Below are 15761 nucleotides of genomic sequence, written 5' to 3' on the forward strand. Positions count from 1 at the left end.
AATTGCTTCAAAGAGAATAAAATACCTAGGAATCCAACTTACAAGGGATGTGAAGGACCTCTTCAAGGAGAACTACAAACCACTACTCAATGAAATCAAAGAGGATACAAACAAATGGAAGAACATTCCATGCTCATGGGTTGGAAGAATCAATATCGTGAAAATGGCCATACTGCCCAAGGTAATTTATAGATTCAATGCCATCCCCATCAAGCTACCAATGACTTTCTTCACAGAATTGGAAAAAACTACTTTAAAGTTCATATGGAACCAAAAAAGAGCCCGCATCGCCAAGTCAATCCTAAGCCAAAAGGTATGATTTTATTTATTCCTCTTTTGAGTACACTCTGTTTTTGAGAATGAAAAATCTTTCATGTCTATTATCAAAACACATTATCATTGAATATGCCACAAAAGACAAATATATTTGCAAATCCTGTGGCAAAAATAATGTTACGTTGGCTTCAAATGAACAGTTAGCATCATCTTAGATAGGACTTTGGCTTTATCAGGCACAGTTTGGGGTAAATCACTTGGGCAATGGCTGGAGCTGAATCTGTTTCCTGATTCCTGGACAGAAAAATTGTTCCCCTTCCACTCCCAAAAACTGGCATGGTTGATCCTATAGGTAGAGATAAATAAAGCTATTTTCAGAATAATTCTGCCAGTAAGCTCACATCTATTTTGCAAATAAGTATACTAACGTCATCTGGAGATATTTACTGCAGAAAAATCTTTCAAACTCTCAGATGTGATCTAAGAACCTAAGTATTGAATTTTTAAGCTTGGTAGCCCCTTTTGTGACTTGACTTCTGTTGGAATTTTCTAAAGAAAACAGAAAGAGGATGAGCAAGACTTCAAGAGAAGGCCAGTAAATTGGAAGATGGAGAAATCTGCTTCAAATGTCTTGTTTTATCTCATACACTTAGAAAACTCAATGAACTCTTTGCCCTCTGTTGTTAACAACTCAATCGATCTTCTGGGACTTGGGGAGCATTTACCCAAAGTTATCTGCTTTGATCTCAGAGATGAAGAATGTGATGTTAACTGGCATCTTTGTTTACCTGTTGTACTTAAGAAGCGTAACTGATAAAAGTCTTAAATATTTCACTCCTGAGTAAGAAGGGGAATAATTTTCTCTGGGCTTTCTGAAAAATATGAGAGTGACACAGTTTTTTAAGCCACTAAAAGCTGGATTTATTTGTTTCCACTTATTTGCTTTGGGACATACATACCAATAAATAGCAAGGTTTCCTTAACAATGATAAATCTCAAATTTTAAAAAATTGCTCTAATTGATATGTGTACTCTTTCAAGTCTTAAGAGAGGTAATAGTTTGCTGCGGGACTAATATATCTTAGCAGAGACACTAAAGGTAAGAGGAAAAAGAGCTGCAGATAAAGATGCTGGAAAATAGCACAATTCTTAAAGCTCAATTTATCATTTAGCATGCAGAGGTCCCTAATTCGATGAAGACTAATCAGGTTTTATAACTCTAATTTTGATATCTAATGTGGCAAGCTGTTATCCAAATTGATATTATAATCATATGACAGTAATGTTTTCTTTATATTTCTTTACAAAGTTAAATTCTGTGTATTTAAACATTACATTTACCATATGTAACAAGCCTAGAGATCTGAATATATGTTATGCCCATTCCTGTTGACAGGATAAAGACTCAATCCTTCTCCTTTAAAGATATACAAAGGGAGATGTATTTGTTTGTCTGGATGAGTTGGGGTAAAATATCTGGCACTAATTCACCAAATGAAAAGATGCTATTACAAAAGAGTTAATTTTTTTTTTTTTTTTTACCATTTAGATGACTTTGATAGCCTAGAATACCATACTGGAGTTACAAGCTTTCCATTTATTCTGTTTTATTGACTCATTGATAGGAATGTGATGCAGGAAAGAGCGAGGGGTAGGAAGTGAAGGAAATCATATCAGAATTTATAAGAACTGTTAGGAACATAGCTCTAGATGAGAGTCATGTTTCTCAATTTTTGCCCTGGTCCTGCATTTAGCTATGTAGCATTGGACAAAGCTATGTTCCAAGCTCCAGTCATCTCATCTGTAAAGTGGACCCATACCCCTACTTCTGTCTATCTCTGGTATTACATGGCAGTGTTCAAATAAGAATGGAGGCATTAAAAATGCTTTGGAACCAATAAAAGCAGTTATTGTTAGGGAGAGATATGACTTTAGTGAAAGAAGCAATGAAGAATGACACAAGTACTTATTAAATTATTAATGGAAAGTAGCAGTATATAGATAATTTTTAAAACTACTGTAGTATAATACTGTAAGACATGTACACACCGATTACTAGATAATTCACAAAGGTCCGATGATATCCTGAGAACCACTGTCTTAGAAGTGTAATGAAATAGTGTATGTATATGCCTGCTCTAAAATCCCACTGATTTGAAATTTTCTGGATGGATCCCACATGGACATGTTATCCTATTATCCCCTAATTGTCATGACTTGAATGATAAAAATACCTGCTTCTTTTTCCCCATATACATCCAGGTGAGACTGAAGAAATGAGAACCATCACTTGTAAATACCTGCCATGTTTTAACCTCATGAATTGACCTCCTTTTTATTGTCCAAGGATGCATAGTAGGACATTGTTACAGAGAATCTGCTTGGAGACCAGTGACAATTGATTCTGACTGCCAAGCCTGTTCAAATCACAGGGAAAACCAGTGACTGTAAAATTCAACCAATTTTTAGTTCTTGTTCAGGGAAAGGAACAGCTTGCTTTCCAAAGATTTCTTGAATTAGAGCACAAACTTGAGTAACCCACTCATGACCTGCCAAGATACCAGCTGTTGTAAAGAATGTGATGTTTCTTATTGGGATTTTGTTTGTCATCTAAGCTTAGATCATTTGCAGAGGTCATTATAGTCTTGAAAGGGAATTAAAAAGAAAAGTAAACTGGTTCAACCATTGTGGAAAACAGTGTGGCTATTCCTCAAGGATCTAGAGCTAGAAATACCATTTGACCCAGCCATCCCATTACTGGGTATATACCCAAAGGATTATAAATGATGCTGCTATAAAGACACATGCACATGTATGTTTATTGTGGCACTATTCACAACAGCAAAGACTTGGAACCAACTCAAATGTCCATCAATGATAGACTGGATTAAGAAAATGTGGCACATATACACCATGGAATACTATGCAGCCATAAAAAAGAATGAGTTCATGTCCTTTGTAGGGACATGGATGAAACTAGAAACCATCATTCTCAGCAAACTATCACAGGGACAAAAAACCAAACACCACATGTTCTCACTTATAGGTGGGAACTGAACAATGAGAACACTTGGACACAGGAAGGGCAACATCACACACCGAGGCCTGTCGTGGGGTGGGGGGAGGGGAGAGGGATTGCATTAGGAAAAATACCTAATGTAAATAATGAGTTAATGGGTGCAGCACACCAACATGGCACATGTATACGTATGTAACAAACCTGCACGTTGTGCACATGTACCCTAGAACTTAAAGTATAATAAAAATAAAAAATAAAAATAAAAATAAAAAAAGAAAAGTTGTCTTATTAGTATATATCCCGGTGGGAGCGAGATGTTTGTATTTTATATTAATTTCTATATCCCAATCACAGCAACTAAAAGAATGCCTGAAATATGAAAGTTCCTTAATAAATATTTTTTAAATGAATACATGAATCTAAAAATGGCAAAGAAAGTAACTCACAAAGTATCAACACAAAGTAAAGGAGTACGACATCAGAAATCAATAAAACTTAATTGCAGCCTCAGCTCTGATGCAGAGTTGCTCAATCATTTCTCCTTTCTGGAACAATTTCACCATCTGTAAAATGGAAGCGTTGTTCTAAGTGTTCTTTTAGTTCCTAGATTTTAAGGTTAAGTCAGCTAGCATACATATAGCTTTGTCCAAGATTGCTTTAAACCTCAACACGTCCTAAAGTATAATGCAAATGTTTCTCAGGCAAAATATTGCCTGAGATAAAATGATAAAATTCCTGAATACATTTTATAGAGACTTGCTGTTCAACATTTCTTGGCTGAAAGATATGATGGATTCACATCTCATTAGCATGTGCAGATAGCACATGCATTCTGCTCAGAATGAGAGGTGTGGTCCTCACTGGCAGGGGACAGAGAATTTTTTATCTAGTATTCAGTTTCCTGTGGTTTGTGTTAGGAAGTCTTGTGTACTTCCACCCCATCCCCACCAGCGTAACCTCTGCTATTTATTATAATTTACTGCAACCATGCTTATTTCTCCATGTTCCCCAAAATGCTCTCTACATTCTGGCTGCTGAACACTTTTGGGGGTGTTCATCTGTCCTTGCTTCCTACCTTCTTTCTTTCTTCTCTCTCTTGGCAATCTAGAAAGGGGTATGGATGTGTCAAAGATCACATAGAGAGAGGCTAAGAAAGATCAAGAACCCTGTACTCTTAACTCTCAGTGCCTCTATCACCAAAATCTTTGTCCACCCCTCCCCACCCCCAGGTGTTGTTCCAGTTTCTTTGTGGCCATTTACACTGTTCCACTCTGTCTCCCTCTCTCACCTAACAATCTTGTCCACAAATCCATGCAGGTGCCAGCCACACCCTCTTCCCAGCATCCTCACTGCAGCAGTGATTCATTGGGACTCTTCAGCTTTGTAATTTTCTTGACTTTTTTTTTTTTAATATTCAGGAATTTTCTCGTCCTTCTATACTGAGCTTGGAATCTTTTGAGGCAAAGATCATTTAGGATTTTGTTCAGTTGCAAATAAGAGAAAACTGACTGCTGCGAGCTGACACGAAAAGGTGTTTCATTTTCTCCCATATCAGAAAGTAGGTGGGTGCTAAAAGTATTTATTCTGTTCAATGATGCATGACATCAGGGACTCTGGTTCTCTCTCTTTTTCTGGTTTACCAGTTTTAAGGAGTTGGTCATCCTTTTGCTGTGGCCTAGTGGTGCCAAGAGGAAAGTAGTAGTGCAGACATCATAATATATACAGGGTTAGAGGAAAAGTCATGCCAGCTTTCTCTCTCTCTCTCTCTCAATCCCTCCATCTGTCTATGTTTACCAAGGGAGTAAAACTTTTCCCAGAACTGACTCCAGGGAATTTCTGCCTGTTTTGTGGGTCACATGATTACTTGTACTTGAAAAGAGGCTGGGAGATTGGGAAACATACTTGATCCCTTTCGACTGTGATCAGTGATGAGTGTTTGTATGGGACTGGATACCTCACCACCCTAAAACCAGGAATCTATCAGCAAAGATGGGAGGGGAAATGGAGGTGATATGGTTTGGCTGTGTTCCCACCCAAATCTCCTCTTGAATTGTAGCTCTCATAATTTCCACATGTTGTGAGAGGGACCCAGTGGGAGCTAATTGAATCATGGGGGCAGTTCCCCCATACTGTTCTCATGGTGGTGAATAAGTCTCAGGAGATCTGATCGTTTTTAAAGGGAAACCCATTTCGCTTGGTTCTCATTTTTACTCTTGTGTGCTGCCATGTAATATGTGCTTGTCTGCCTTCTGCCATGATCGTGAGGCCTCCCCAGCCATGTGGAACTGTGAGTTCATTAAAGCTCTTTTTCTTTATAAATTACCCAGTCTTGGGTATGTTTTTGTCATCAGCATGAAAACACACTAATACAGGAGGGTTGGACAGTCTTATTCACAATGACCTTGACCTTTTAAAGTTGACCCCTCTCTTCCCTCCATTAAGTATCCTTCCTTTCACAGACATTTAACATCTCATTTGAAATTGAATTTCTTTTATAAAATCTTTGACGATTTCTCTAACAAGACATGTTATATGTGTCTTTATCTCCTTTTATAATATGTATCCTCTTCTCCTCTTAATCTGTGGAGTATGTGAGGACAGATAACTACCTGGTCATTTAGCTTAAAGTATTGAAAGATGAAAACCTCAGTACTACTCTGCCATTCAATTTGTGATTTGAGGTGAGTTATTTAACTTCAGAATGCCTCTGTTTTTCTCCTGACTCATGAGGTGGTATAATCATTGAATGTGTTAGTAGATAAGAAGTACTTAGAATAGCATCAACACATAGACAGAACTCATGAGACCCAGTCTTTCAACTATGATTAATATTGTCTCTGTTAAACTCTTTGGATCTCAGTTTCTCCACGTGTAATGGAGAAGTGGGTGTGGGTATTCTAAGGCTTCTTCTATTGCTTATATGTATTATTTCTTTAAAAAAAAAAATTGAGGCTGGATGCGGTGGCTCATGCCTGTAATCTCAGCACTTTTGGGAGGCTGAGGTGGGCAGATCACCAAGGTCAGGAGTTCTAGACCAGCCTGGCCAACATAGTGAAACCCCATCTCTATTAAAAATACAAAAATTAGCTGGGCGTGGTGGTGTGCGCCTGTAATCCCAGCTACTCTGGGGGCCGAGGCGGGAGAATTGCTTGAACCCAGGAGGCGGAGGTTGCAGTGAGCTGAGATCACGCCATCGCACTCCAGCCTGGGGGACAAGAGCGAGACATGGTCTCAAAAAAAAAAAAAAAAAAAAAAAAATGAGCTTTTCATATAATAGTCTCAGTAAATATTTGCTAAATTTAATTGGCATATCTAAATAATAGAATCATCAATAGAACTGTATTGTGTATCAGCTCTCTCAGGATTGAGTTGCAGGCTTTAAATTGTTTTCTGTTGTTTCTGCTTATTAGATTAAAAATAATTCATAATCATTTGGGAGAAAAAAGTATTTCATTGGAAAGCATCTGTGGTGTGATTCCTGAGATTCTTCTTGCTGTTAAGATTGCTAGCTACCATGCACAGACAGAAAACTGACCAGTGTTCAGCTCTAAATCAAGAAGCAGATTGATTTCTGGGACTCTGAAATTCTTTTCATTACTTCAGTGGCTTGTATGTATCTCTCTTGGATGTATCATCACTCTCTCAAGCCTTTGACAGCGGACATTCTCAGTGAAAGCTGAGGTGCTATGATGGAGTTGTCCTATCTGTCATGGCTTTTCAATTGCCACCTTTACGATGAGACTTTCTGGTTCTCCCTACTTGTTGGCTCCCCACAGAAGTGTGAATTAATTTGGCAATTGCAATACCAACTGGCAGCATCAAACTCTGATTAGATTTTCCGTGTGTCAGAGGGAGAATGTAGTGTGCTGAATTATCACCATTACTGAGAAATAAGCTAACTGATATTCTAATACCAGGTATGTGTGTGTCTGTGTGCCATGAACAATTCCATTTTTTGCTGGTAGATACATGGGACCATCCTTATTGTCTCACAGTGACACACTTGGTGTGGCTTGAATGTTTATGTTGAAGTCATCTACTTACAATGTAAGTGAAATTTTAAACCTGCCACATTATCTTATGGATCTGAGACAAATAAGGGATGGATTGTCTTTCCAGCAGGTACAATTCAAGCCTTCCAAGAACTGATGATCAAAACAGCATGTTTATTTCTCTTTCTCTGTTTTCCAATTTTCTTTACACTTTAGCTTTATGAACAGGTTTATCCCCATTACCATGTTAATAGCCAATCTCTCTCTTCTGTTGAGGTGTTTAATTTTGCCCACCTGTGGGCCATTCCCTGTAAGAGGGGATGAGCTTCTCAATTCTGCAATCATGAAACTCCGCACATCGGTTCCCCTAGTGTACAGCGGGTGAGCCCTCAATCCATGTTTGCAGACTGCCCTTCTACTAGACATGTTGCCAAATGGAGTTTGCTCCAATTTGCTTAATCACTCAGCTGTAATTGAATCCTGATGAGAAGCTGGGTTTCCATCCAAAATTCTACCCCTTCTGTTGCTGAGAAGGTGGTAAAGTAGCCATTTCTTCTCCCCAGGAGTCCCAGGACAGTTTGCAGATGGTTTCATCCCTCCATCCTCCATAATGCTTTCCAGACTTGGAGGAATCATGACATTGAGACTGTAGTCGCCATTGCCCAGGGATATGTCTGTTGCTGGCTCTCTGTACCATTGGGAGCTTTATAACAAAGTACAATAATTTACCCTTTCCTTCCTTTACTCTATGCCACCTTCATAAGAGCTCCCTAAAAAAAAAAATGTTTGGCTAGAATATCATTGAACACATTCTACTTCTACCTGAGTAGGCTGCAACCAATATGGAGACACCCAGGTAAATATGCCTCAAAATCTGACCACCTGCAGCAGTTTCACCTAGAGCAGCGTGGGCCCTAAGCTAGCATCATCAGCATCACCTGGGAACCTGTGCCAATTACAAATTCACAGGCTTTACGCAAACTGACTGAGTAAGAATCTCTAGAAGTGGGGATCAGAAATGTGCTTCACAAGCTCTTCTGTAAGTGAATTCAGATCTTTTCTGTTTTTGTTTTTATTGTGGAGTTTAAGAGTTATTTATATATACTGGATACATTCTTTTATCAAACATATACTTTTAACCAACTGTCTGGCTTGTGCTTTCGTTTTCTCAATGCTGTCTTTCACAGAACAAAAGGTTTAAATTTTCATAAAATCCAATTTATCACGTTTTTCTTTATAGATTGTGCTTTGGATATTATATTCAAAAACTCATTGCCAAACCCAAGGTCATTTTGATTTTCCCTTTGTTTTATTCTAAAAGTTTTCTAGCTTTATATTTTACACTTGGGTCTTTTATCCATTTAGTGTTAATTTCTGTATAAGCTATAAGGCAAGGTTTATTATTTCCGAATAAGAAAATCCAATTATTTTGGCATCATTTGTTGAAAAGCCTATTCTTTTTCCTTTGAGTTCCTTTGCATGTTAGCCAACAATCAGTTGACTATATTTGTGTTGGTATACTTCTGAGCCTCTATTTTCTTCCGTTGATTCAACTGTCTATACTTTTTACCAACATTACACTGCTTAATTCCTGTAGCTTGAAAGTAAGTCTTAAACTTAGGTGGTGTGAATCTCTAACTTTCTTACTTTTCAGAATTGTTTTGACTATTTCCTTTACCTTTCCATATAAATGTTAAGTTAGGTGTTGAGGTCTACAAAAATAAAATAAAATAAAAAGTTTACTGAGTTTGCTCTAGGTAGCGTTGAATCTGTAGATAGATTTGGGAAGAATTTACTTACATGTTTAAAAATGTATTTTAGCCATGTTTTATAGTTTTCAGCACACAGACCTTGTACATATTTTGTTGCCTAAGCAGGACTGGTTTTTCCATGATACTATTAAATGGCATTGTGTTTCAATGTAAAATTCAGTAGTTCTTGCTATGATCGATTATTGTTTATTGAGTTCATATCCTGCAACCTTGTTTAAGGCACTTATTCTAGGAGGTATTTTGATAGCTTTTTTTGGGGGGGGGGATTTCTCTGTCATATGTAAATAGAACTGATTTTACTTTTTCCTTTGAAACATGTATATAGTTTGTTTCTTCCCCTCCCCTCATTTTGGCAAGGGTTTATAGTACAGTATTGAACACGATAGGGCAACCTTGCCCTGTGGTCTCTTACTATTAAATGTGATGCTAGCTGTAGGCTTTTTATAGATGCCTATTATTAGGCTAAAGAAATTCTCTTCTAATTCTAGTTTACAGAGTTTAGTATTGTTATTATAAATATATATATATATATATAGAATTTTGTTAAGTACTTTCTCTGCATGTATTAAGGTGCTCATGGTTTTTCTTATTTAGTCTGACAATATGTAAATAATAATGATTGATCTTTCAAATAATAAATTAGCCTTTTGTTCTTTGAGTAAAACCCACTCAATCTTAATGTATTATCTTTTTTAAAATGTATTGCTGGATTTGTTTTGTTAACATATTTTTAAGAATATTTGCAAATATGTTCCAAGTAATATTGTCTATATTTTATTTTTGTTTGGTAATATCTTTTCCTGGTTTAGGTATTAGGTAATACCTCATAAAATGAGTTATGTTCTCTCTTCTTCCATTTTCTGGAAGAGATTATGTAGATCATGTTTTATGTATTCATTCACTGATAGAATTCATCAGTTAAACCATCTGAGCCTGAATCTTTATTTTCTGAAAGGTTTTTAAACGACGAATTTGGCATTTTTAATTTACATAGGACTATTCAGATTACTATGCATTCAGTTTTGGCACTTTGTATCTTTCAAGAAATTCTTTCATATCATTTACATAGCTGAACTTATTGATGTAGAGTTATTACTAATATCCTCATATTATATTTTGATACCCATGAGATCATCAGGGTTACCCTTCTTTCATTCCTAAATAGGGTCATTTGTTGGCTCTCCCTTTTTGTCTCAGTCTACATTTCATAAATATCAATTTTATTTATATTTTCAAAAACAGCTTTTTTTTTTAAAAAAAAAAAGCTGGGATCTTGCTATGTTGCCCAGACTGGTCTCCAACTCCTGGGCTTAAGTGACTCTCCCTCCTCAGTCTCTTGAGTAATGGATCTGTAGGTTTTCACAATCATGCTCTGCTAAAAATGCAGCTTTTGATTTCATTGTTTTTCTCTATTATATTTGTTTTCAAACTCATTGATTTTTTTGCTTTTCCTTTTATTATGTGCTTTCTGCTTTTTTTGGTATTTACTCAGTTATTTTCTCTTAAAGTGAATGTTTAGGTTGCTGATTTTAGATGTTTCTTCTTTTTTAATATAAACACACAATGCTATGTTTCCATCTAAACACTGCTTTAGCTATAACTTACAAATACTGATATATTGTACTTTCATTTATATTTAGCTCAAAATATTTTAAAATTTACCTTGACACTTCTCTTTGACTCATGGATTATTTTGTGGTGTATTGTTTAATTTCCAAGTGTTTGGAGATATTTTTGTTATCTTTCTGTTATTGATTTCTACTTTGATTCTGTTATACTCTGAGAACATACTTTATATTATTGCTATGCTTTAAAAAATCTTATTGGTATGGATCAAAATATGGTCTGTCTTAATAAATATTGCATTTGTGCTTGAAAAGAATAAATGCGTTTCTGTTGTGTGGGTTGTCAATTAGGTCAAGATGATTGATAGTTTTGTTGGGTGTTTATAGTTTAAAGAAGGACCACAGGTGATTTCGTGCATGCTCAAAGTTGAGAGACACTTAGAGTGAGCTAATACTAATTGGGATTCCAGTGTAATGAAGGCTTAATTTTGTATTTGATTTTATATTTGTCTATGTTTGTGGAAGTCTAGAAGCTTCCACCCAGTTGTCCATGTTCTAGATGTGAGCTTGTTGATTACAAATATCTCCTAAACACATTACACATTAGAGTAAGGTTTTTTACCTGTCTCTGCCCCTGGGTCTTGTGCCCCTTGGACGGCCATTAGGACTTTTCTACAAATATTTCCTCTACCCTTTTCATCGATGCTGGCTTTTAAGTGTGTTTCATAAAATGCTAGATCCAGGAGCAGCTGCTAAGCAAGAAGCAGGGAAGTAAGATGTATACACATTGCTTATTAAACTGTTGCGTGTTTCTCCATCTTGAAATTCATAATGCCAATTAATATCATATTGGCTCTGACAAGTTGGGAGTTAACATATCTCTATTCCTCCCTTTCCCTAACATAAAATGAGCAATACTAAATACTTCATAAGATTTTTGAGAAGACTAAATGAGATAATATCTGTAAAACACTCAATGATGGCTTGGGCACATAGTATTTTGTCAATAAGTGTTTGTTACTGTGATTTACTATAGTTGATGTTCTTGGTTTTAGTTTTATTCTACTTATTCCACTGGCATTGATCTTTAAAAATAGAGGTGGGTATAAAGGGAAAAAAATTCTGGGAATGCAAACACCACAAAAGTAACAGAGATACACAGAGCTTTACCTGTTCCAGTTTGTTTACTGTGGTTTACTTTTTGTAGTGTTAGTAAGGGGTATTGCATTCATTTTAAAAACCTTCTTCAACCCAGCCACTTTTTCTTCCTACTTAAACCTGCCTCCTCTGAAGTAATATCATTGGTATTGCTGGGAATAATTAGATATTTGTAAGTGTACTATAAAGAGAATGTCGTGCGATACCATGGAAAGTGCATTAGGTATGAACAACATCTCAGGACTCAGCATGATGTCTTATGCCGTCTTCGCTTAGCAACAGCATCAAGGAAGTACTGCATATCCAGGATTCAGAATCTCCTCCTCATCTACCTTCCTGGGCTCCTTTGACATCTCTGTGGAGACATTATTGACACTATGTTTTCTTTTCTTAAACAGGTGGACTCTGCATTGCCCAGTCCGTGAGAATCCCCCAGGAACGCAAAGACAGGACCATTGACTTTGATAGAATTATCAGACAGCTCCTGGACACCCCCAACTCCAGGGCCGTCGTGATTTTTGCCAATGACGAGGATATAAAGTAAGAATAACTGGTGACATTTGTTAATATGCATGTTGCAATTTTGGGAGAGAGAAAGATTAGGCTGCTGGCTGAGACAGGAAAAGATAGCATAAGATCAAAGCTGTAATCATACAGCGGCAAAGTCTGTGCTTGCCTCTACCCAACACGTATAGTCGTAGCATGTTACAGTCACGTATTTTCCTTCTGTTAGCAAAATAAGTGTATTCAGTTATTTGTAAAAACAGAAAAAAAATCTCTAGATCTTTTAAAGGTGGTTTTATTTAAAAATTTTTCCAGATATATTAATAACAGATTTTTATCCAAAGAATGGTTCTCTTAATGTAAAAGAAAAATGTCTTAAAATTCTGGTTTTATTGCTAGTGCTTTAACTTCAATATGTTCAAATCAAAAACTTGTCCTACCTCTACATTCTCCAATCCACTTTTTCTTTTTTCTTTTCAGAACTTAATCCTTCTTGGACTCAAAAATCTGCTTGTAATCTTGACTTTGCTTTTTTCCTGGTTCCTTGTGTTGTTGGCCAAGCCACATAGAAACAAGCTTTGACATGTTTCCACAATGTAAATGTCTCTTGCTTTCTTTTCTGATCACTACCAACCTGGTCCAGAGTCCTTATTTTTAGAATTTTTAGAATATTTATTTTTGTAATCTTTATTTTTAGAATAAAGAGTAAATAAACCTGATTACAAAATTTAAAATAAACATACAATCTCCATCTTGTCCCATAGCTAACAAGTTCTCTCCAGGTACAATAGATAATTAAAAGTTTCTTGTATATTCTTGTGGAGATACTCTGTATATATGCTAGAGGGATGTGCTGCTTGTTTTTACACAAATGGTAGCATATTGTGTGCATTCCTGTTCAGTATTTTGTGTATCATTTTATCATGGAGATCACTGAATATCAGTACCTATACATCTACTCAGTCTTTTCAATAGCCAGGCAGAATTTTATTTTATATAGACACTGTAATTTATCTAACTGCTCCCTTATTAATTGACATTTAATTTGGATTACAGACTATTGAAGTTATAAATAATGCTGTAATTAACTTCCTTTTGCACAAATCTGTGTGTATAAATATAAATATAAAATATGTTAATCTGCAATGTGTTATACAATATATAAATTTATAATGTGGTAAAAACATAACATGCAAATATACTTTTATATATTATAAATATTTATAAAATAAATTCCTATTAAAAAATTTCTAAGATAAAGATATGTCCCTTCTTAAAAATATATAAATATTATCTCCCAGAGAAGTCATGCCAATTTACACTTCCATTGATATGAAAGAGCTATTTGTGTGTGTTTTAAATCTTTGTCTATCTTATAGTTCAAAATAATATATCATTGACTTTGAAGGTGAATCTTTTATTCAAGGTAAAGGTTTAATGGCCTGGGCCCTTAAATTCCTGCTTGGATTTTTCAATGTCTTTACCACCAGCATCTCAAACCTGTCTCTGTCCCTGCTTTGTGTATCCTAGACACTGCCCCTGAATCCATCCATCTCCTAGTATAAAGCTCTGACCACAGGTGTGGTGGCAGGGCTGTTAAATGGAAAGAGTTTTGAATTTTTAAATGAGGATTACTTGCTTCTTAGATAATGAGCACTGTCTGACCTTGGGCAAGTTCTTACCACTGCCTTCCAGGTTCTTTAGGCCTCAAGTCTCCTACCAATAAAATGAACATCCTTTGGAGTTCTTTTTCGGGTGATCTGGCCTTTTCACCTTTCTAGTCTTATTCTATTCCAAATTCCCTCATGATTTGCTACTGTAGGCACACTGCTGTGGTATGATCTCCCTCCCAATTCTGCATGCATTCTTTCCCCCTCCCTGGCCCATGTTTCCTTCCCTGCTTCATCACCTCAATGCTATCTCTAGTGCTGTCCTCTCAGGGAAGATTTCTCTGATCAATGTCACTTTGGAAAATTCTTCATACTAACTCAGTTTCATTGTTTATGTGAATGGTGTCATTTTTATTGTTGGATTGTTTAATTAATGTCTGTATTCTTCACTGGTTCGTAAACATTAGGGCAGAAATGATGCCTCTTTCGACTTGCTTTTGTATTCTCAATAACTATTCCAGGGCTCAGGACATAGTAGCTCAATAAATGGCGTTGAACAAGTGAATGAAATTCCTAACCTAACGCTTCACATTTAATAAGCTTCTTTTTTTTTTTAGTAAGCTTTTTTTCTTTTTTTTTTTTAGTAAGCTTCTTTTTTTTCTGAACTTCCTGGTGATTTGATATATGGTCTCATTTTTACAGTTTAGGCCTCATCTACATTCACCCAATTTCCCATCCAAAATGCATAACTCTTACCCTCCGATTTGTTCTGATTACTTCTCCATCATGGTCTTTGCTCACAATGTTTTTTTCTCTTGTTATCTGTCTAACTTACGTCTCTTCTTCAAAGTCTGTTTCAAGCATTCCCTTCCCCAGTTCTGGAGAACTGATCCTGATTCTGATCATCCCTTAAATGTATTATTTCTCTCCTTATAAAATTATGACTTTTTTTGTCACTTTGTATTTTAGGTTTCTATGAGATTTTGTTTTCATAATATTACTCTTTCTGTTCCAGTACTTTAAAAAATATCTGCTAATACCCTTCTTATTCATCTTATAAGTCCTTTTAACACCCATTTTACACTTTTGCTAAATATGTAATACCTTGGTAAAATGTGGCCTCATGTTTATTTTTAAATAGATTGCACAAGGCACATAAAAGATGTATGGCAATTAGTTCTGGTAACTAATTAGTTATTATACTGTTGACTTGCAAGTAATGTGAGTTTTTCATATTTGGATGTAAACTATATTCAATAATTATATTCAATAATTATACCCATTCTTTTTGCATTGGACTTGTTTGTGTGTTAAACATTATTGTATATTGTCATTCATAATAGTGATGACAATAATTATTCTTGAGCACAGTACTAAAAGCCAACAGCATATAAAAATGTATTCTAAAACATGATCTTAAACACAGTGTCTGAAGTGTACTGATAACCCATAATGTTACGTTATTTCTTTCTTTGGAAATAACGTTGTAGATGGGAAAATTTGAGGTTTCTTGGAACATTAGCTTCAAATACTTTGTCAGAGGCTAGCAGTGAGAAGACATTAATATCTAGATTTTAAAGCTGAGATAAGTGCTAAATCGGTCATGGGTATTGATGATTTGGATTTTAGACAAGCTTGGATTCTTTTTCTAAAATAATTTATTCTGATTATAAAAGGAACACATGCTCATTGTAAATCCACTGGGAAATAAAGATATTTATTGTTTTTTTTTTTTTTTCAATAAAAGGAACCCTTACATTTTACTTTGCCCCCAGTTTGCTAGAAAAATTAAAGGTTAAGGAGAATAATCACAAACAATAATTTTAAATAATCTTCTATAAAACCTGCAATTCCAACACTCAGAG

General features: G+C 35.7%; 1 protein-coding gene across 5 annotated transcripts in view; it reads left to right on the forward strand.

Moving 5' to 3' along the window:
• The window catches only part of GRM7 (glutamate metabotropic receptor 7), an 890122-nt gene that overhangs the window by 429699 nt on the left and 444662 nt on the right, over positions 1 to 15761 (forward strand). For all 5 annotated transcript variants that reach the window (XM_032149559.2, XM_032149558.2, XM_058437196.1 and 2 more), the window contains exon 3: positions 12181 to 12322. In XM_032149559.2, coding sequence (XP_032005450.1) covers positions 12181 to 12322 — 142 coding nt within the window. The remainder of the gene's footprint in view (positions 1 to 12180; positions 12323 to 15761) is intronic.

This window comes from Hylobates moloch, unplaced genomic scaffold, assembly GCF_009828535.3.
Source record: "Hylobates moloch isolate HMO894 unplaced genomic scaffold, HMol_V3 SCAFFOLD_4, whole genome shotgun sequence".
NCBI classification, from domain to species: Eukaryota; Metazoa; Chordata; class Mammalia; order Primates; family Hylobatidae; genus Hylobates; species Hylobates moloch.